The 21,285-nt window shown below is 47.1% G+C and overlaps 1 protein-coding gene across 9 annotated transcripts in view; it reads left to right on the forward strand.

Annotated features, from left to right (window-relative positions):
- Positions 1-21,285, forward strand: part of FANCA (FA complementation group A) — a 60,134-nt gene continuing 38,849 nt past the window's right edge. For 2 of the 9 annotated variants that reach the window (XM_086688562.1, XM_086688564.1), the window contains exons 1-14: positions 3-267; positions 1,112-1,221; positions 1,577-1,661; positions 5,713-5,855; positions 5,992-6,087; positions 7,059-7,132; positions 11,047-11,156; positions 13,020-13,102; positions 13,585-13,618; positions 14,045-14,111; positions 15,667-15,779; positions 17,500-17,576; positions 17,863-18,004; positions 18,342-18,475. In XM_086688562.1, coding sequence (XP_086544688.1) covers positions 189-267; positions 1,112-1,221; positions 1,577-1,661; positions 5,713-5,855; positions 5,992-6,087; positions 7,059-7,132; positions 11,047-11,156; positions 13,020-13,102; positions 13,585-13,618; positions 14,045-14,111; positions 15,667-15,779; positions 17,500-17,576; positions 17,863-18,004; positions 18,342-18,475 — 1,347 coding nt within the window. In that variant the 5' untranslated portion in view covers positions 3-188. Of the gene's footprint in view, positions 268-1,111; positions 1,222-1,576; positions 1,662-5,712; positions 5,856-5,991; positions 6,088-7,058; positions 7,133-11,046; positions 11,157-13,019; positions 13,103-13,584; positions 13,619-14,044; positions 14,112-14,246; positions 14,851-15,666; positions 15,780-17,499; positions 17,577-17,862; positions 18,005-18,341; positions 18,476-21,285 lie in introns of those variants that run through there. The other 7 variants (XM_086688563.1, XM_086688566.1, XM_086688568.1 and 4 more) reach the window with 7 other exon arrangements.

The following is a 21,285-nucleotide window of genomic DNA, read 5'->3' on the forward strand; positions in this document are numbered from 1 at the left end:
CCGCCACCAAGATGGCCGCGCCGTGAGGCCTTCGCCCCAACGGGCAACGGAGTGTGGCCGAGCACCGGCCGGCCAATGGGGAGGCCGGGTAGCCGCCAGCCAATAGGGAGGCCGCGGGGGCCGTAGCCAATGGGGACGCCGCGCGGGCCGGATGCAGGAGGCTGCGGAGGGAACGGCAAGTTCCCGCCATGTCGGACTCGCAGGTGGAGGGCGCCGCCTCGACCTCGGGGCTGGGGAGTGGCAAGAGGAGGTGGACCGAGCTGCTGGGTAAGAGGGCACCAGGGCTGCGGGAGTGGGCGGTGTCGGACCCTGAGACCCCTTATCTCCTTAGTCTCCGTCGCCCCGGTCCCCGGCCTCTCCTTGTCCCCCAGGACCTCCTGCCTCCTCCCAGTGCTCCAGAACCTCGGTCCTCGTCCTCCTCCGCCCGGAACCCCCGCCTCCTGCCCGCGTCCCACCGACCTTCAGGTCTCCTCTCCCTCAATACCCAGTCCTGTGCCCCCTGTCTTGTTCCCCCCACACCCCCGCCCCCTGGTCCTGGTCTCCCCCGACTTCCCGTCTCTTTTGCCCTCTTCCCATCCCAACGACCCCTGTTCCGGTAGATCTCCAGTTCTTCCTGCATTCGCGGGGCTGGCCCCCTTCCAACGCGACGTCAAGAAAGATGGTTCTAGGAGGCAGGGAGTTAATAATACTCTGCGTCCAGGAGTGCGGGATGACAGTAAGGGGGTCAGCTTAGCCTACTCCCAGAACCACGTAACCTGACTGAACAAGAATCAACCCCTAGGCTTGGGTTTCATCAGGTTTTCCCAAAATATCCTTTTTCTGTCCTAGGATTCCACAGAGAATTGTCTAGATTTCCTCCCATCGGTGACAGTTACTGGGTCTTTGCTTACCTGGACATTTGGAGAAGTACTGGTCCCTCATTTTATAAAATGCCCCTCAGTTGGGTGTGTCTGATGTTTTCTCATGATTAGATTTGCATTTTTCATAAGAATACCACGAAGTAATGTGTCCCCGAGGTGCACCACATCAGGGGGTCTAGAGTGTTACCAAGTCTTCTTACGTGAGTTTTTAAGGTGTGCTGTAATTTTGTGGAACTGGTTTTCGCCCTTAGCGGGAAGGGTCAAGAGGCAAATGTGCGGTCCTGGAACAGAGCAGAAGTTACAGGAATCCGCTGTGCACCTCCTGAGACGCCACCTAAACTTGAATGACCTTCTGCTCGAGGTAAGAGGGAATTGGTTCGACCTTTGCAGGCAGATTTAAGTTTGGGTGTTTTGCATGCAGCCAAGGCATAATCTTAGAGACCCAGAAAAAGCCTTATGAGGATCTGGTAGAAGCACCCATTAAATGTTGACTCGATGAGAAAAAGGTTGTGAGCATTTATCTTTTTGGAGATAAAATGTGATTTCAGAGTGAATTTAGTTTTTCTCAAAAATGTTTGGTAAGATTCGCTTTTTAAAAATGTTTACCTCGAAATGTTTAAGAATAGTGCAGTAGGCAAGCATTATATACACAAATTGTTTTTATGCACACACAACTTGAACTTTTAAGAATAGAGTTCTTTGTATTTGGTTTCTAGGTAGAAGGTGCACCACGTAAGACACTGTGTCTCAATCAGCTGATTGATCCTGAGGCCTGTACTAATCTTTCTAGTTCACTCATAGGTAAGTTAGAACTTAATTTTCTTAATGTATGGAGATATGGGAGAGCTTTATGTAAAGTGGTCTTGATTTGCTTCTAATAAACAAAAGCGGTTGGTTAAGTGTCTGAGTCTTGATTTCGGCTCAGGTTGTGAGTTCAAGCTCCATGTCGGGCTCTGTGCTGACAGTGCGGAGCTTCCTTGGGATTCTTTCCCTCTCTCTTTGCCCCTCCCCTGCTTGTGCTCTCTCAAAAGTGAATAAATAAATAAACATTAAGAGAAATAATAGTGTTTCACTCAACATAGGGCTCAGAAGCAGTAGGAACCAAAGTGTCCCTTGGAAAAACATGGGACAGTAAAGTGCATTTCCTTTCTAGAAGTGGTGAAAACAAGTTGTGCTGGGCTGGGGAGAGCAGGCAGGAAACCAGAAGAATATTTCCAGGTTTGAGACTATTTCAAGGTATTTAAATTTGAGAATATGAGATTCAGGGAAGTTCTGTGGGAATAACAAAAAAATTCAATTATTTTCTGGTCATTAACATTTTATTATGAAATGACTTACTTCAGGAAAATATTAACTAATTCATTAATTTTAAAATAGTTATTTTTTTTGAGTAACCTTAAACAAATAGACTCACCTTGACAATTGATTGTCAAAGGTCATTGGTAAATGATAGTAATTTTCACTGCCATAATTACATTTGAATTCCACGTACAATGTGTCATTCTAGGGAACCAAGCTTAGCCACACACTTTCTTGTATGGATTTTGGATCAAGGCTTAAGAACTTGTATAAAAAGCTCTTAACCTTGACTGCAGAAATATAAGACCCTTAATTCATGAATGTTTTAGTGGTTTTTCCTGTTGAAGATAGTGGTTGTGTTACTTATATGATACATAGGAAATGTACATTACATAAAAAAGATTAAAGCCTTGGGGCGCCTGGGTGGCTCAGTCGGTTAAGCGTCCGACTTCGGCTCAGGTCATGATCTCGCGGTTTGTGAGTTCAAGCCCCGTGTCGGGCTCTGTGCTGACAGCTCAGAGCCTGGAGCCTGTTTCAGATTCTGTGTCTCCCTCTCTCTGACCCTCCCCCGTTCATGCTCTGTCTCTCTCTGTCTCAAAAATAAAATAAACGTTAAAAAAAAAAAAATTAAAAAAAAAAAGATTAAAGCCTTATAAATAAAAACAGACACTTTCCCATGGAGACAATTCAGAAAGAAATGGCTATTTTTTTTTTTTTTAATGTTCATTTTCGAGAGAGAGAGATAGCACGCAGAGCCTGATGTGGGGCTCCAATTGATAAACCATGAGGTCATGACCAGAGCTGAAGCTGGATGCTTAACTGATTGAGCCACCCAGGTGCCCCTCTTTTTTTTGTAATTTTTTTAACTTAAGTATGATTAACATGCATTGTGATATCCGTTTCAGGTGTACAGTATAATGATTCAATAATTCTGTACATTTTTGAGTGCTCGTCGACATAAGTGTACTCTTGGGGTGCCTGGGTGGCTCAGTTGGTAAAGTGTCCAGCTTTGGCTCAGGTGATGATCTCACGCTTCGTGGGTTCGAGCCCTGCGTCGGGCTCTGCTGACAGCTCAGCGCCTAGAGTCTGCTTTGGATTCCGTCTCCCTCTCTGCCCCTCCTTTGCTCACGCTCTGTTTCTTGCTCTCTCAAAAATAAACATTAAAAAATTTTGCAAATAATGAAAAAGTAAAATTTAAAAAAAGATACATGTACTCTTAGTTCCCAATTTCCTTTATCTTTTTGGCCATCCCTCCACCCACCTTCCCTCTGGTAACTACCAGTTCATTCTCTGTATTTAAGACTGTTTTTCCTTTGTTCATTTGTTTCTTAAATTTCACAAATGAGTGAAATCCTATGGTATTTGTCTTTCCCTGATTTATTTCACTTATTAGCATCATATTCTTTTTTTTTTAATGTCTATTTTTGAGAGAGTGCGTCAAGGGGAGGGGCATAGAGAGAGAGGGAGACACAGAATCCAAAGCAGGCTCCAGGCTCCGAGCTGTCAGCACAGAACCTGACATGGGGCTTGAACCGACCAACGGTGAGATCATGACCTGAGCATAAGTCGGATGCTTAACCGACTGAGCCACCCAGGCACCCCCCCCTTTTTTTTTAATGTCCAGCATTATATTTTTTAAATCCATCCATGTTGTTACCAATGGTAACATCTTTTTTTGTAGCTGAGTAATATTCCATTGTATATATACCGTATCTTTAGCCATTCACCTATGGATGGACACTTGCTTCCGTATTTTGGCTATTTTAAGTAATGCTGCAATAAACGTTGGCATGCATATATCTTTTAGAATTAGTTTTTTTGTAGTGTAATTATTGGATCTTAGGGTGGTTCTATTTTTAAAATTTTTTTAATCTTTATTTTTGAGAGAGAGTGCAAGTGGGGGAGGAACAGAGAGAGAAAGACGCAGACTCAGAAGCAGGCTTCAGGCTCTGAGCTGTCAGCACAGAGCCCAACGCGGGGCTTGAACTCACGAACCGGGAGATCATGACCCAAGCTGAAGTTGGACACTTAACCAACTGAGCCACCCAGGCGCCCCTCTATTTTAAACTTTTTGAGGAACCTCCACATTGTTCTCCAGAGCGGCTGCACCTGCTTGCACTCCCACCAGCAGTGCACGAGGGTTCCTTTTTCTCCACATCCTCGCCAACACTTGTTTCTCGTGTTGTTGATTTTAGCCATTCTGACAGGTGCAAGGTGACATTTCATTGTGCTTTTGATTTGCATGTCCCTGATGATGAGTAATGTTGAACATCTTTTCATGTGTCTCTTGCCCGTCTGGACGTCTTCTTTGGAACAATGTCTATTGAGGTCTTCTGTCCGTTTCTGAACTGGATTTTGTGTGTATTGAGTTGTAGAAGTTCTTTATATATTTTGCGTATTAATCCCTTATCAGATATATCATTGGTAAATATCTTCTCCCATTCAGTAAATTGCCTTTTTGTTTGGTTGATGGTTTCCTTTGCTCTGCAAAAATGGCTAGAAATTAGCATTTTCTTCCCTTCTACCATGAATTATTTCTTGACCTCTATAGTTAATAACTTAAAAAAAATTTTTAATGTTTTTATTTATTTTTGAGCAAGAGAGACAGCATGTGAGCAGGGGAGGGGCAGAGAGAAAGGGAGACACAGAATCTGAAGCAGGCTTCAGGCTCTGAACTATCAGCACAGAGCCTGACCTGGGGCTCAAACTCATGAACCCTGAGATCATGACCTGAGCCGAAGTTGGACGCTTAACTGACTGAGCCACCCAGGCATCCCCTATAGTTGATGATTTCTAATATCGTCATTTGCAATCTTTGTAACTATTATTGTTTTCATTTACATATTGGTATGTGTTTTCAGAACCCTGAAGATAATGGGCATGTGCTACAGCTTCTTAAAAAAATACAAAAAAAACCCTAGTTTTAGAAGTCAAATAAATGAGATGGCAGTTTGCTTATAGGCATTACCTTCTCTAGGCTGATTGGGGTTCTCACTTGATTGAATGCAGACCAGAGGCTGGATACTCAGGAGGCTGGTGGCTGCCTGTGGGCTCAGCACCTAGGCTCCACCTGCCAGTCCGAGGGCTGACCACACCTGTGGTCTCTACTACCCACCAATGTGTGGCACAGCATTTGGAAACGACCCACTTGCCAAACATCAGTATAAAGTCCGTGGAAGCAGGTCTGGTTTTGACACTGGAGTCATTGCAAAGACAGGAACCCATTGCCGGGGTCACCGTAGTTGCCAATTGACCGTGCTCCTTGGAAAACTTTGATCAAGTTCTAAGAATATATCTGCCAAGCTCCCTTATTTGTGTCACACGGAGACGTTGGCACGTGCAACCGTGGGCTTCGAATGCTGACCATTGTTGTCCTGTGTGTCGCTTCAGTCACGAAATGGTCTTATTTCCATCCCTTGTTTTTCCCTCTAGATCTGTGCTCCCCTTCAGAAGACCATTTTCTGGGCGGCTGCAGCTTAAAAGGCTTTTTAAACGCCAGGTCTTCTGTTTTAGATTTTGTAGCGTGTCCCTCATGTTTTGTTCTGTCTTTAAGGCTCTGCTTTGCGGGATCAAGCTTCAAGGCTGGGTGTCCCTGTGGCAGTGCTGTCCAGCCGGTTGGTGGCCTCCAGCATCACGCAGATCTGTGTGTCTGATGGCGAGCCCTCGCACAGGGTGCTGCTGAGCGCAGAGCAAAGGGTGAGACGCTGGGCGATGGGCACGCTGTGCGCACTCGTTGCTCTGGAGCTGTTGGGAAAAGTAGTACATTTCTTTAATGTTGTTTCAAGTGTTTGCTTATTATTACTTTTTTTAAAGATTTAATCTCTCTTTTCAGAAGAAACTGTCTTCCTTGTTGGAGGTGGCTCAGTATTTACTGGCACACAGTATGTTCTCCCGATTCTCCTTGTGTCAGGAACTGTGGGAAGTACAGGTAAATTGGACATTGTGGCTCTGACTTTCAGGGTTTCTCCGGTAGCCTCTTGGTTTGGGTCGAGCCCAGAGAGTCCCTGGATGTTCTCAGGGGATCCAGCCAGCGTCTCATTAATCACAGACTGGGGGATGAAAGCATTCAGCAGATGCCTCTGTGGGTGGAAAGAAGTGCCTTCAGTTACTGGATTTGTTGGTATTCACCCATAATTAGTACCGTTTACTAGAATGTACCACAGACACATGGTGTTCTATCTTCTTATATGTAATTATGAACAATTTTCCAGGACAGTGTAGTAAACCAGAAAAATGCAATTCAATAATTATTCTTTTTTTTTCTTCCCAAAGTTTATTTATTTTGAGAAAGAGAGGGAAAGAGAAAAATCAAGCAGGCTCTATGCTGCCAGCATGGAGCCTGACGTGAGACTTGAACCCACAAAACGTGAGATCATGACCTGAGCCGAAACCAAGAGTTGGTTGTTTACCAGCTGAGCCACCCAAACACCCATAAAAATTATTATTAAAAAAAAGATCCTTATCTGTTTTATTTTTTTTTTGAAACATTTTTAATTCAGTAGTCTTGCAGATTTTTGAATAGTTGACAGAACTCAAGGGAATTATTTGGTTATTAAATGAGATCAGTAAGAATATAGAAAAGGTAAGAGAAAACTCAGTTAATGGTGCACTCATGGTGCTAAACCAGTGTGCTGTCAGTGTAGAGTCTGGCAGGGGGCTTGATTTCATGAACCTTGGGGTCGTGACCTGAGCCGAAATCAAGAGTTGGAAGCTTAACCGACTGAGCCCCCCTGGCGCCCCTACTTGGTGAGTTAAAGCCAAAGTGGATCCAGTGTGTATCTTAGGGCGTGATTGTTACCCCACTTTGGTTCTGCATAGAGCACAGTGCTCAGGTACGCAGCCTGCACGTTGCGGGGAAGTGTGCGCATGACGGACTCACAGTACGGTTATTTTCTTTAGGGTTCTTTGTTGCTTGAGGTCGTGTGGCAGCTTCACATACAAAACGTTGTGAGCTTCCAAGAGCTGCTGGAAAGGTAGTGTACCGGCGATAATTTAACATTACCTTAATATTACGTGATTTATTTTTTGTAATCTAACCTGCTAATGAATTACTTATTTAGATGTTAAAGCCAAAAATCACTGAAACTCTTCATTATTTAAAGAGAACATTTGTTATGGTTGAAGTTGTGATAATGCCCAGACTTGGTCATGTTTTCTTTTTTTTTTTTTTTTAACGTTTGTTTTTGGGAAAGTGCAGGCAGGGGAGGGCCAGAGAGAGGGGGGCAGAGGATCGGAAGAGGGCTCTGCGCTGACAGGCTGACAGCAATGAACCTGACGTGGGGCTTGAACTCATGAACCGTGAGATCACGACCTGAGCCAAAGTCAGATGCTCAGCTGACTGAAACCCCCAGGTGTCCTGGTAACGTTTTCTTTGTATGAGATATGTCATGTGATAATTTTTTTTTTAAGATTTTATTTTTAAGTAATGTTCACACCAAAGTGGGGCTTAAACTCATAACCCTGGGGTCAAGAGTTGCACGCTCTACCGTCTGAACCAGCCAGGTGCCCTTCTGATAAAATATTGTTAAAAATTATAAAAGAGTGGTACCTTGGTGGCTTAGTTGGTTAAACGTCTGACTCTTGGTTTTGAGTTCAGCTCGTGATCTTATGGTTCATGGGGTTGAGGCCTGTATTGGGCTCTGTGCTGGCAGTGCAGAACCTGCTTATGATTCTCTGTCTCCCTCTCTCTCTGCCCCTCCACCGCTCAAGTTTTCTCTGTCTCCCTCACAAAATAAATAAATACACATTAAAAAAAAAACCCACAACTATTTTTAGAGGATACCATCTTGCATATAGGAAACTCTAAAGAATCCACACTGTCAAGTATTAGAGCTACTAAGCTGGTTTAGCAAGGTTGCAGGAAACAACATCAACATACAAGTCAATCGTGTGTTTATACAAGAACAGTGAACAATCTGAAAACAAAGTAATTCCATTAAAAAGAACATGGAAATGATTAAATTACGAATAAAGTAGAAGTGAAGGACTTGTATACTAGAAATTATAAAGCATAATGGAGGGAAACGAAGACCTAAATAAATAGGCGTTTCATGTTCATGGATTGGAGCATTTAATGTTAAGATAGCAGTACTCCTTCTATACACTTCCTTGCAGTGATCTATACGTTCAGTATAATCTCCCATCAAAATCTAGCCTGGCTTTTTTGCATACATTGACAAGCTGATTCTTTTTTTATTTTTTAAAATTTACAACCAAATTAGCATATAGTGCAACAGCGATTTCAAGAGTAGATTCCTTAGTGCCCCTCATCCATTTAGCCCATCTCCTCTAGCACAACCCCTCCAGTAATTTTCAGTTTGTTCTCCATATTTATGAGTCTCTTCTGTTTTGTCCCCCTCCCTGTTTTTATATTATTTTTGTTTCCCTTCCCTTATGTTCATCTGTTTTGTCTTTTAAAGTCCTCATATGAGTGAAGTCATATGAGTTTTGTCTTTCTCTGACTGACTAATTTCACTTAGCATAATACCCTCCAGTTCCATCCACGTGGTTGCAAATGGCAAGATTTCATTCTTTTTGATTGCCGAGTAATACTCCATTGTATATATATACCACATCTTCTTTATTCATTCATCCATCGATGGACATTTGGGCTCTTTCCATACTTTGGCTATTGTTGATAGTGCTGCTATAAACACAGGGGTGTATATATATCCCTTTGAAACAGCACACCTGTATCCCATGGATAAATGCCTAGTAGTGCAATTGCTGGGTCGTAGGGTAGTTCTAGTTTTAGTTTTTCGAGGAACCTCCGCACTGTTTTCCAGAATGGCTACACCAGCTTGCATTCCCATGACAAGGTGATTCTGATTTTGATATGGAGGTACAAGGGACCCTGACTAGCCAAAATTCCTTCAGAAAGAACGACAGTGTTGGGGAGTCACAGGTCCTGTCTGCAGAATTTACTACAAAGCTAGGCTGTGGTGCAGGCATAAGGGTAGACCTAGAGTAATGGAATAGGATTTCCAGTCCGGACATAAACCCATACGTATATGTCAGATGATTTTCGACAAGGGTGCCAAGACCATTGGACAGGGGAAAAACAGTCCGTTCAACAAGTGGTATTGGGACAACTGAACCTACACATGCAAAAGAATGAAGTTGGATCCCTGCTTCACACAACATATAGCAATTAAGTCACAGTGCACCAAAGACCCAAACATGAGAGCTAAAGCCATAAAACTTCTAGAAGAAAATCTAGGATTATGTCTGCACGAGCTTAGATTAGGCAATGGTTTCTTGGAAAAGATGCCTAAAATTCATGGTACAAAAGAAAATGTCGAGGAAAATTGTGCTTCATCAAGTTTTAAAATTTTTGTGTGCAACACTCTTAAGACTGTTAAGACCGTGAAAAGACGACACCTAGAATGGGAGAAATTATTTGCAAATCATGTATCTGATTGTCTAGTATCTAGCGTAAAGAACTCTTACATCTCAACAGTAAAAAGACAATCCAATTAAAAATGGACCAAGGGTTTCAATAGACATTCGTCTGAAGAGCATACACGTAAGGCTAAGCACACGAAACGATGCCGGATGTCGTTAGTCACCAGAGAAATGCAAGTCTGACTGGTGAGGACTCCTCCCACCACCCCACCCACTGCTCCTGCTTCTGGGTCCGGGCTCCAAATGGAGCTGTGCGTGCCTGATGCCCTCGATGACCACCATAGCTTCAAATCGCTGCTGTTTTGTTTTGTTTTTGATTATTTTACTCTAATTGAGCTTGCTTTGTACTCGATTAGTAGTAAGCTACTCCAAATAAACTTTTTTTTGTTAAAGCTTATTTATATATTTTGAGAGAGAGCGAGCCGGTGGGCAGCACAGAGCCTGACATGGGCCTTGATCTCACGAACTGTGAGATCATGATGTGAGCCAAAATCAAAAGTCGGACTCAACTGGGGCACCTGGGTGGCTCAGTAGGTTGGGCGTCCAACTTCAGCTCACGTCATGAACTGGAGGTTCGTGACTTCGAGCCCCGCATCAGACTCTGTGCTGATAGCTCAGAGCCTGGAGCCTGCTTCGGATTCTGTGTCTCCCTCTCTCTCAGCCCCTCCCCTGCTCATGCTATGTCTTTCTCTCTCTCTCAAAAATAAGTAATAAATGTTAAAAAAAAAAATTAAAAAAAAAAAAAAAAGTTGGACTCGGCCGAGCCATCCAGGTGCCCCTAAACTTTTTGAAAATGATTATTTAAAAACATTAAAAAAAAATTTTTTTTAATGTTTTTATTTTTGAGTGAGAGACCGACAGAACACGACTGGAGGAGGGGCAGAGAGAGAGGGAGACACAGAATCCAACGCAGGCTCCAGGCTCTGAGTTGTCAGCACAGAGCCTGACGTGAGGCTCAAACTCACAATCCGCGAGATCGTGACCTGAACCGAAGGCAGACACTTAACTGACTGAGCCACCCACCCAGGCACCACTAAAAAAAATTTCTTTTTTTTTGCCCCTAAAATTTTTTTAATGTTTATTTATTTTTGAGAGAGAGAGAGAGAGAGAGAGTATGAGCAGGGGAAGGGCAGAGAGAGAGGGAGACACAGAATCCGAAGTAGGCTCCAGGATCTCAGTTGTCAGCACAGAGCCTAACACGGCGCTTGAACTCAACCAGCTGTCAGATCATGACCTGAACAGAAGTCAGATGCCTAACCAACTGAGCCACCCGGGCGCCCCGAAAATGATCATTTTTAATGTCAGTAGCAGCTGTTCCGATACCCCGTGTATGTCAGCTGGGCCCGTTGTAACTTCTGGGAATAGCTCACATGGTCGCCAGATCGTTCTCTGTGCCCCAGCTTCTGAGTGAAGTGACCGGGGAAGAAAACGGCCTGGTAGATATCGAGGGATGGTGAGCACATGGTGTGTGCTTTGTCCCTAGTCATGCTGACACGCAGGCCACAGTGGCGTGGCTCTTTAGGAACCTGTGCCTTCTGTGTGAGGAAATGGAAGCATCTCCGTACAATGACATCGCCAGTGCTATGCTTTCTGGTAAGTTCACAACAGGGGCAGGTTCACGGATAAACTTTAGGTCAGCGGGAATGCTTTTTGCTGTGACAGTCTGTGGGAAACAGGACAGCCCCGCACCCCTGGCATGGGAATCCGGAAAAACAGTCCATTCGCCGAGTGGTATTGGGGCAAGTGGCCACACACGTGAAGTTGGAGTCCTGCTTCACACAACATGCGGTAATTAAGTCACAGTGCACCAACGACCTAGAAGAAAATCTAGGGCCACCACCGCGTGAGACCATCTCCACCCAGGCCTCCCGCCTGGGTTTGCTCGTATTTGAATTTTGTGGAAGTTTCGCCAAGTCCGTCTGTTGACCCTCTGTGTCGGGGGCCGGTGGCTACTGTGTTTAAAATATGCAGATTACGATCTGCCGGACCAAGAGCTACAAGACCACCACACGGGGTCTGCAGGGAGCTCCCTCAGCCCTCAGCTCCCATTCCGGAGAGATGAACACCTCCGGGGCCCTGTTGATTGGAGGTGCAGCCTCAGTGTGCTCACAGAAGGGAAGTCAAGCCACGGAAATTGTTGCTTTCAGATCCCAGAAAAGGAGAGCTGCAGTTAGCTAGGGAAGTTCACAAGCGAGCGGGAGACAGGGTACGAGTGCCCGTTACTTGTGGGGTGATTGGACCTGAGGTCACCAACTTTTTATGGGCTCAGCTCTAAGTGGTTATTATTTTTTTAATGTTTATTTTTGAGAAAGAGCCCATGCCGAGGAGGGGCAGAGAGAGAGGGAGGCAGAATCCCAAGGAGACTGCGCTCTCAGAACAGAGCCCGGTGTGGGGTTTGGACTCACAAACTGAGAGATCGTGACCTGAGCCCAAGTCAGACACTTAACTGCCTGAGCCACCCTGGCGTCCCCTAAGTAGTTATTTCAAAAGGTGCCCTGGAAAAGCAAAGCAGGAATTGTGGCAGGCATGCTAAGCTCACGGCCTGATCTCATCATCATCGGACCCTGGGTGAGAGCAGGGGCGCCATGCTGTCCATTGCCTGGACAGTAGCTCGGAGTGGCAGTTTTCTTGTCACACTTGTCTTTTTCTGGGTGTCTTTCCCTTTGGGTGGGCCCGGTCCTAGGCTGCTCTCTGAGCCAGCAGAGCCTTGCCATTGTCAGTAATTCTGAGGAATGAAATCTCCAAATAAGCAACATATTAGATGAGAAGTAGAATGTTCCACACAGCTTGTGAATTTTTTTTACGTTACAAAAGATATGTTCCTTTTTCCTAAAGCTTTCTTGGTGATGGATGTGAGCTCCTTATGATTCCTGAATCCTGTAGTCTGGGCTCAGAGAAATTAAATTGAAGATTAGACAAAATATTTTTGATTTCAGTCCTTTAATTTTATCAGAACTTATGGGTCCATTTCCTGCCCCATTCTCCTGAATGTAGTGCTTCTGGGTCTTCCTGGAACAGTCCTTATATTTTGAGGTAGGAGATTGGCTGGGGAGATAATCCACATGAAACCCTTAGATGGTGTTTTTTTTTTTTTTTTAATTTTTAAGTAATCCCTACACCCAATGTGGGGGTCAGACTCAACAACCCCGGAGATCAAGAGTCACCTTCTGTACTGACTGAGCCAGCCAGATGTCCCAGATGCTACTTTTTTGTTTAAGAGAAAAATCCTTCCCATAGACTTGATGGATGATAAGAATTTCCCTTCCAAATAGAGTGGCAAAGAGCACAGTCTCGTTCAGGAAGGGTTTTGTGGGTTGGGCTGGTGAATGCTTGTGTGTGGGGTGACGCCTCCTGTGGGTCCTCATGCTCCAGACCCTGGAAAGTGGGTTCTCTGTGTCATCCACAGCTATTTGAAGATCACAGTGCGTTGACGTTTTTGGGTTTTGTGGCTTTCAGATCTTGTGCAAATGTTTGTTTTGAGAGGATTTCAGAAAAACTCGGATCTCAGAAGAAATGTGGAGCCTGAACAGATGGGCCAGGTAGGAGGAAAAGTGATATGAAGAGTTGGGAATCGGTTCGTTATGAGAATGCAAGTTTCTGGACCAGCGGCTAATATCTGACTGACCCACGTTATAGTGTATAAGCTTTGATGGGGGAATCTTGTTTTCGTGAGGTGCTCCGTGAGTAATGTTACTCCCTCATCCAGCTCTTGAGGGTGAAGGCCTTCATGAGACCCCAGAATCTAGCTTGTGCTTTCATACGACTGGGAAGGGAGAACTTTCCACCAGCAGAGCTCTGCCAACCCTCTGAGCCAGGGGCTGTGGGAGGCCAGCAGGCTTCGGGCCAGGGTCCCAGGGAGTATGATGGATGCTTCCAGAAAGTCTGCCCTGTCACTGTCAGGGTCTCCCCAGCGTTGGGGTGCTGTCGAGGATGCACTTTCTCATTTTGCTGTAGAGCGACCGGTCTTCTTGTGTGATACGCATATATGATTAACGGTGACTTCTGTCTTGTGCTTTGACAGCTTGCATTTGTTGTACTTCAGAGAATGCTGATCTGTGAGTCACCTGCTCCTGCCCCAGCCTGTCCATGAGTTCGTTTGCTTATTAGGAATTCTCAAGGTTTCCTGCCTTTGCATTTTAAGTACTTCACCTGAACTGACCCTCTACGGTCTCTCCTGACTTTGCACTTAATCTCCAGAGCTACAAATGACAACCAGTGTAACGGTTAATTAGGGAAGCATTTTATTGTCTATGTGTTTTGATTGATTTAAAAGGCTTACGTCTCGGGTACCACTGGGATGCATGGGGAGGACTTGTATCATGTGGGGACCTAGGAGGCCTCGGCGGTCTGTTATTTGGAAGTGGAGGAGGTTTCTCCAAAGATGCATTACCTGACTCGTCCACTAGTACTGGTTGGGGGTCGTTTTTGATGGATTGTGGTGGTGAGCTGATGTGTTTTCTGTTCCCACCATCTGTCCTCAGTCGCTCTCGAGGCTTTGGCCGCTGGCATGCAGGATGGGTCCCCACAGCACAAGGTGGTGAAGTGCTGGTAAGTCCTGGGAGCAGGCCTGCTGGGTGTGCTCAGGGGACAGTGCCTATTGCCTTAAAGGTCCTGGGTATTTGAAACAGTCCCGAAGGATCAACAGCTGGTTCCTGAACACGTTCTCTGCCATTGTGACATCAGGTGAGGACGACCGCTGGAAAGCGCTAGAAACCCTCTGGTCCACCTGCTCCCTCTCAAGATTCCCCCTTTCTTCGGGAATCCTCCATCACCTGGTCTGAGCCCGGATCCCTGAGGGTCGTGGCGGGCGTAGGACACTTCTGGAGCGACCTTTTCACTGCCTCGGCTCTCCCCTCGTGCCTCCCTGCCCATGCCCTCTGGCCACCAAACCCTCGGTGTGCCCTGAAGCCGGCACTCACGTTCACCCGTGGTCGGGATTTGCCACGTTAGCCTTCTCGCTGCGTGGCTGTCTGGTAGTTCACGTTGAGGAGTGGTTGTTGGGGTGTCTGGGTTTGCTTCAAAGTCATGTGGGATGAGGCCAGCCCGGAAGTCGGTTCTTTCCTGGGAAACCAGGAGAGTTTTCCAGCATTCCCAGGCCTTGGGAAACCCTCTGTTCTTTCATTGTTTGGCTCCTGATTGCCTGTTCTCCAGTAATTCTCGTGACCCTCCGACATGCTGTGTCATTCAGTACTTAAACTCTGTACAACCAACACTGCTTTGCTTTCTGCATTTTCTGCTTTTATAACACGCCTGACTGGATTGCTCAGATTCCTGTCCCGAGAGTTAGGTAATGACGGTTGATATGTTTGTTTCTTTTTAAGTTTCTTAATTAGTTGCCAGTGTTGACGATAAAAGCAGACCCCTCTCCCTCCCCGGTCTGGGCGGCCAGGCTTCCTGGCACACGGGGGTTTGCATCCCAGTCTGGCCCTCGGGAAGGCCACCCCTTCTGCTCGGTGTCTCCTCGTTGCTTGCGTGACTGGGGCTGGTCTTCCACCCGAGAAGCTGGCTACGGCTGTCAGCAGCTCTGACGCTGGCACAGTGAATTGCCCTCAGGGCTCCACTGTCAGGCAGCCCCATCACCCTTTGTCACTCCTGACCTGTCAGTGATGTCCCTTGCCCGCTGCTCTTCCTTCCTTGTCGTGTCATGAGGCTTCATCAGCTTCGGGAAACGTTGCTGCATCTGAATGTCTGTGTGCCAGGCACTCTGCACAAGCCTGGCCAAGGCCCTGCTGGCCCCTGGTTCCCATTTCACAGATGGGGAGGCTGAGGCTTTGTAACGTTTGCAGATTGCTGTGCACTGACCCAGACTTGCGGAGGTCATTCCGATCCCTTTCTGGCTTTTCTGCTCCATGGGCGGTCCCTTTCTTATTAGACCCACACTTCTCCAGACTCCCACTTCGAGTCTGTGGCACAGCGGCCTGGCAGAGTGAACGTTTCAGGGTTCTGGAAAGGGCGAGCCTTTGCGCCCCCTGAGCTGAGAGTTGGGGGCCTCGAGGTCCGTGCAGCCTTGCTGGACAGAGGTAGCCTTTGATGAGCTGTTGGCACGGCCGGGACCCTGGAGGGCCCTTCTTTTGCTGAGCGCCTCTTAACGTTGTGTTTGCAGGTTCGGCGTGTTCTGTGGACACACATATGACAGAATGATTTCGACAGATTCTCCTAAGAGATTTTTCAGTCATACTCTGACTCAGGTGCTAACCCACAAGCCTGTGCTGAGAGGTAGGTTCCAGAGCCCAGGTTTTTTGGCTCCCGATGGGAGCTTAGCCCCAGATGGCAGGACTCTGAGACGGCTCGAGAGCATGAGGACACGTTATCCTCGAACGTCTTCATTTGAAAGTTACACATGCTCATTAAAAAAGCTCAGTACTAACAAAGTAGGGGAAGGAGAACTGTCACCCATCAGCCATATTGTCACCACAATAGAAATATCTTTAACGCAAAACTTTTCTTGTGGTCTTTTCTCTGTAGATCATGAAAATCTAGTTATCAGAGTGAATTACTAGGTTTTGTTTTAATAAATCATATAAGCGTTTTCTTATGCACAGTTGATCCTTGAATGATGTGGGGTTAGGGATCCTGACCCCATGTGCAGTTGAAAATCTGCGGATAGCTTTTGACTTTTCAGAACTTAACTCCTAACAGCCTACTATTGACCAAAGCCTTACAGGTAACAGAAACAGTCGATTAACACAGATTTTGTACGGTACATGTGTTATGTACTGTGTTCTTATGGTAAAGTAAGCTGGAGGAAATAATATTCAGACATCATGAGAGAGTAAATGTACGGTATTACACTGTATTTATCAGGAAAAAACTGCATGTAAGTAGGCCCACACACATTTCAAATCCGTGCTGTTCAAGATTCAGTTGTAATCACATGCTGCTGCTTTTTTTTTTTTTTTTTTTTTGAGAGAGAGCTAGAGCGAGCGAGCGCGTGTGTGGGATGGGCAGGGAGAGAGGGAGACAGGGAATCCCAAGCAGGTTTCACACTGTCAGTGCAAAGCCTGATGTAGGGCTGATCCCACCACCCTGGGATCATGACCTGAGCTGAAATCAAGAGTTGGAGCCCCCCAGGCCCCTATATGCTTTTCTTGAAAGTGGTTAACGGCATATCATCCTCCACTGGGTGTCCTGTGGTTGGTGTCACCATCTGTTCGGTGACAGTGTTTGCAAGTTTTCACTGGTACTCAGGAGGTGAAAATGAAAACCTTGCCCAGTAGGCTTTTTCTATGTGCAGCGGTGTGTCCTGCAGCGGAGGGGGGGGGGGGGTCCTCCAGCAGCTGTGTGTCCTCGGTGGGGGGGCTTCCTCCAGCAGCGGTGTGTCCTGGGGGGGGTGTCCTCCAGCAGCTGTGTGTCCTCGGTGGGGGGGCTTCCTCCAGCAGCAGTGTGTCCTGGGGGGGGGAGGGGGGAGGGTTCCTCCAGCAGCAGTGTGTCCTGGGGGGACAGGAGAGGTTCTTCCAGCAGCAGTATGTCCTGGGGGGGGGGGCAGGGGGGGTTCCTCCAGCAGCCGCGTGTCCTCGGGGGGGAAGGGGGGTCCTCCAGCAGCGGTGTGTCCTCAGGGGAGGTCCTGCCCCAGGGAGGGATGCAGGGATGTTTCCAGCAGGTGCTGTGTTATACTTTCTGAAGGGCCTGCTCCAGTCAGCTACCCTTTCAACAGTGTCCTCAGTGATTGCTTAATGACACAGGGTGTAAAGGAGCAAAGTTAAAATGTAACTAATGGATTAGAAACCATAGCAGATACGATGAAGATTATCTATCAGCAGGGAGCTGGGCCAAAGATACAAGCATTTGGTAGAAAATGGGGAAAACAGGGAAATGGTGAACTCAGGTAACAATTGAAAAATGCAAATTAAACCAGGTTTTTTTGACATTGAGCCAAGGCACAGCTTTTCATGATTACTGACTTGACCTCTTTGTCTCTTCTCGTCCTTGAATGAAGTTTCTGATGCTGTTCAGATGCAGAAAGAGTGGAGCTTTGCGAAGACCCACCCTCTGCTCACCGGCCTGTACCGCAGGGTGGGTGTCGCCGCCCTCAGACCGGATGCCCCCTGCGCCAGGAGGCACTGCTGCCGCGAGCCTCTGTGGCTCCCAGCCCGGGGAGAGAGGCCAGGGGGCTCCGTGGGCCCCGCCATCCACTCCTGGACCCCGGGGGGCCCCGAGACCGGACGTCTCGCTCGGGCAGAGCACCTCCTCACCTGCCCACACGTATCGCCCTGTTGACTCCACGTCGTGTCCGACGGGAAGTGGGACGGAGCTGAGGCCTCACCGCCTGACGAGCGGCTTGTTTTGACACTTCTTTCAGCTCTTCACGATGCTAAGTCCAGAGGAGCTAGTTGGCCATTTGCAGGAAGTTCTGGAAACACACGAGGTGAACTGGCAGCATGTGCTCTCCTGCGTGTCCACACTGGTGATCTGCTTACCCGAGGCGCAGCAGCTGGTTAAAGGTGCACCTGGGTGGGAGCCGTGCGCTGCGTGTGCGTGCGTGTCCTGTAGTTTGTGGGTGAGCCTGTCCGTGGAATGCGGGCTCCGCTCACCGGCCTCGATGGCACCCTGTGTCTTTTTGTCTGTGCCCTTGGTCCGCCTCCCGTGGTGGCGATCTGCTTGCTACAGCCTCCCGTGATCAGTGTTTGGCTCTTGGGGTCACTCGTTACCCAGGCTCTTGAACTGGGCACTGCGCGTGTGTGTTCTCCTGACTGCCGTGCCCTATCCCTGGCGGGACGTCCGCGTTTTCTTTGCCGATGCCCTTGTCTGCCAACTGTGACTGTGGTCGTTCCCTCCTAGATTGGGTGGCCCGATTGCTGACCCGTGCGTTCGAGAACTGCGACCTGGACAGCATGGTCACTGCGTTCCTGGTTGTGCGTCAGGCTGCGCTGGAGGGCCCATCTGTGTTCCCGTCCTATGCAGACTGGTTCCAGGTGAGCTGCCCCCCAGCAGCCACTGGTGGGTCTCTGACTCGCCGTCCTAGGAACAGACGCACTCTGTGGGTCAGGTCTGTTCCTCTCCCCGCCCTCCCCCCGCCGGAGCCCCGTGCTGCTCTGTCTGGGCTTTGCTCCCTCCTCTCATGGCCTCCTTGCCTGCCCAGTCAGGTCTCCGAGCACGGGAGTGCGGTCAGGAAACCAGGAAAACAAATGTGCCCGCTGCTCTTGGCACAGTGTGCTCATCCCAGAAGGGTGCCCCTCACCTTCCGCGGGGTCTTCTCTTTGTTTCCACCACATCTGTGCAGCTGTGCACAGCCTGCCGAGTCTCGCCTCTGAGAAGGCATCTTCCAGACATCAACTTTGAAGGTTGGGTGTGTGTAAATCTGTCATTTAAAAGGCTATCTAATTTGGGCGCCTGCGTGGCTCAGTCAGTTAAGTGTCTGACTTCAGCTCAGGTCATGATCTCAAGGTTCGTGAGTTCGAATCCCACTTCGGATGAGCTCACACCCTGGGTGAGCCCCGCTTCTCTCTCTACCCCTCCCTTACTTGCACCCCCCCCCCAAAAAAAAGCTATCTCATTCTTTGTTGAGGTTTTGGGTTTTCTTGCCATGCTGCCGGGCTGGTGTAGTTGGTGGTGGTTTGTGGGGAGCGCATCTTCCTCCAGTTCTGAGCATTAGCTGCACCTGCACAGACACCCGGAGAGCCTGGCTTGGCCCCTGCCTGGGCCATTGGTACAGCACGGTGGTTGTGGCGTTCTTTCTTTGTTCTTTTATTCCTTGGAGCTGATTCCGGTCAGCCCTGTGCTCCCCCAGCAGTGGGCTGTCGGCCCAGGAGCACCCACGGGACGCACATGGGGCTGTTGGCAGTGTCCACAGCCAGGGGACCCTTTGTGGTCACACTGGCCTGTTTCCTGTGTCTGCTGTGCCTAGGTGATTCGGTCACAACCAGGTATCCCCTGACCTGGGTTTTGCCCACTTCTCAGGACAACACATGGACAGGAATGCTTGGGAAGTGCTGTGTTGATTGTGTGTTTTTTGTTTTTTTGTTTTGTTTTTCCTTTTACCTTTTAAATAAAGTTTATGGAGATAGAATTTACATAAAATGTACCCAATTTAGGTGAATGTTTGTGTGAATTTGACAGATGTTTAAGTGTATGTTCAGTGTTTAAAGATCTGTTTTAATCTTTATTTTCAAGAGTGTTAATGTAAATAGGCCAATGTGATGATTTTAAATTTGAGCCCTTTGGGGTCCTGAATTACGGTTCTTAGCTCATCATGGTATGTACTTAGATGTAATTTTTCTAATGAAAAAAACTTTTTTCTCTGAAGTGACACTAAATGCTGTTGTAACCCCAGATTCGGAGGTGTGTGTGTTATTTTAGGTACTTGACATAAATACTTCGAATAAGCTGTGGGTCTCCTCTGGTGGCTTTTTTTTTTTAATTTTTAAATTTTTTTACTTGTTTCTTTATGTATTTATTTAGAGAACATCTTTGAGCAGGGAACAGGCAGAGAGAGAGAGAGAGCAAGAGAGAATTCCAAGCAGGCTCCACACTGTCAGCATGGAGCCCCATGTGGAACTCAGACCCTCGAACTATGAGATCATGACCTAAGCCAAAATCAAGAGTCAGACGCTCAAGTGACTGAGTGGTGGCTTGTTTTTATTCCTGTTTCCAGGGTGTCATTGAGGCTCACTCTTGATTTGAACGGATGTTGCCAAGGGTCGGTAACCCTTCTGTGTAGACAGACACCTTAGAGGAGGGAGTTGGTGGCCCTGTACTTGGGTGGTACCTGAATAGTGATGTGGGGGCAGTCCTCAACTGACTCAGCCCTCAGGCACCTCTGTTTCCTAAATTCCACATATGGGTGAAATCAGATGGTATTTGTCTTTTCTGACTGACTTATTTTGCTTAGGATAATACGTTCTAGCTCCATCCACGTCTTTGCAAACGGCAGGATTTTATTATTTTTGATGGTTCAGTAATGTTTATGGTGTATGTACCACATCTTCTTTATCCACTCATCATTCAGTGGACATCTGGGCTCTTTCCATAATGGCTGTTGTAGATAATGCTACTGTAAACATTGGCGTGCACGTACCCCTTTGAATGAGTATTTTTGTAGCCTTTGGATAAATAACCTAGTTGTGTAATTGGTGGGTAGTAGGGTAGTTCTATTTTTAACTGTTTGAGAAACCTCCACACTGTTCTCCAGGGCGGCTGCACCATTTTGCATTCCCACCAGCTGTGCAAATTGTTCCCCTTTTCTCCACGTCCTCTCCCACACCCATTGTTTTTTGTGTTGTTAATTTTAGCCATTCTGACAGGTGTGAGTTAGTATCTCATTGTAGTTTTGATTTGCATTTCCCTGATGATGAGTGCTGTTGAGCATCTTTTCATGTGTCTGATGGCCATTTGTATGTCTTTGTAGAAAGGTTTGTTCACGTCTTCTGCCCATTTAAAAAAAAAATTTTTTTTAACATTTATTTATTATTGAGAGACAGACACAGAGCGTGAGCAGGGGGAGGGGCCGAGAGATGGAGAGACACAGAATCTGAAGCAGGCTCCAGGCTCCTAGCTGTCAGCAAAGAGCCTGATGTGGGGCTCAAACTCACGAACCAGGAGATCATGACCTGAGCCCAAGTCGGATGCTTAACCGACTGAGCCACCCAGGTGCCCCTTTTCGTCTATTCTGAATAGAGTACATGAATAGAGTATCCCTTGCTGGATAGAGTATTCTTGGTTGAAGAATTTTCCCTTTCAGCACTTTGAATATACCAAGCCCCTCCCTTCTGGCTTGGAAAGTTTC

This window comes from Puma concolor, chromosome E2 (assembly GCF_028749965.1).
Source record: "Puma concolor isolate L17-30 chromosome E2, mPumCon1.1.hap2, whole genome shotgun sequence".
Lineage (NCBI taxonomy): Eukaryota > Metazoa > Chordata > Mammalia > Carnivora > Felidae > Puma > Puma concolor.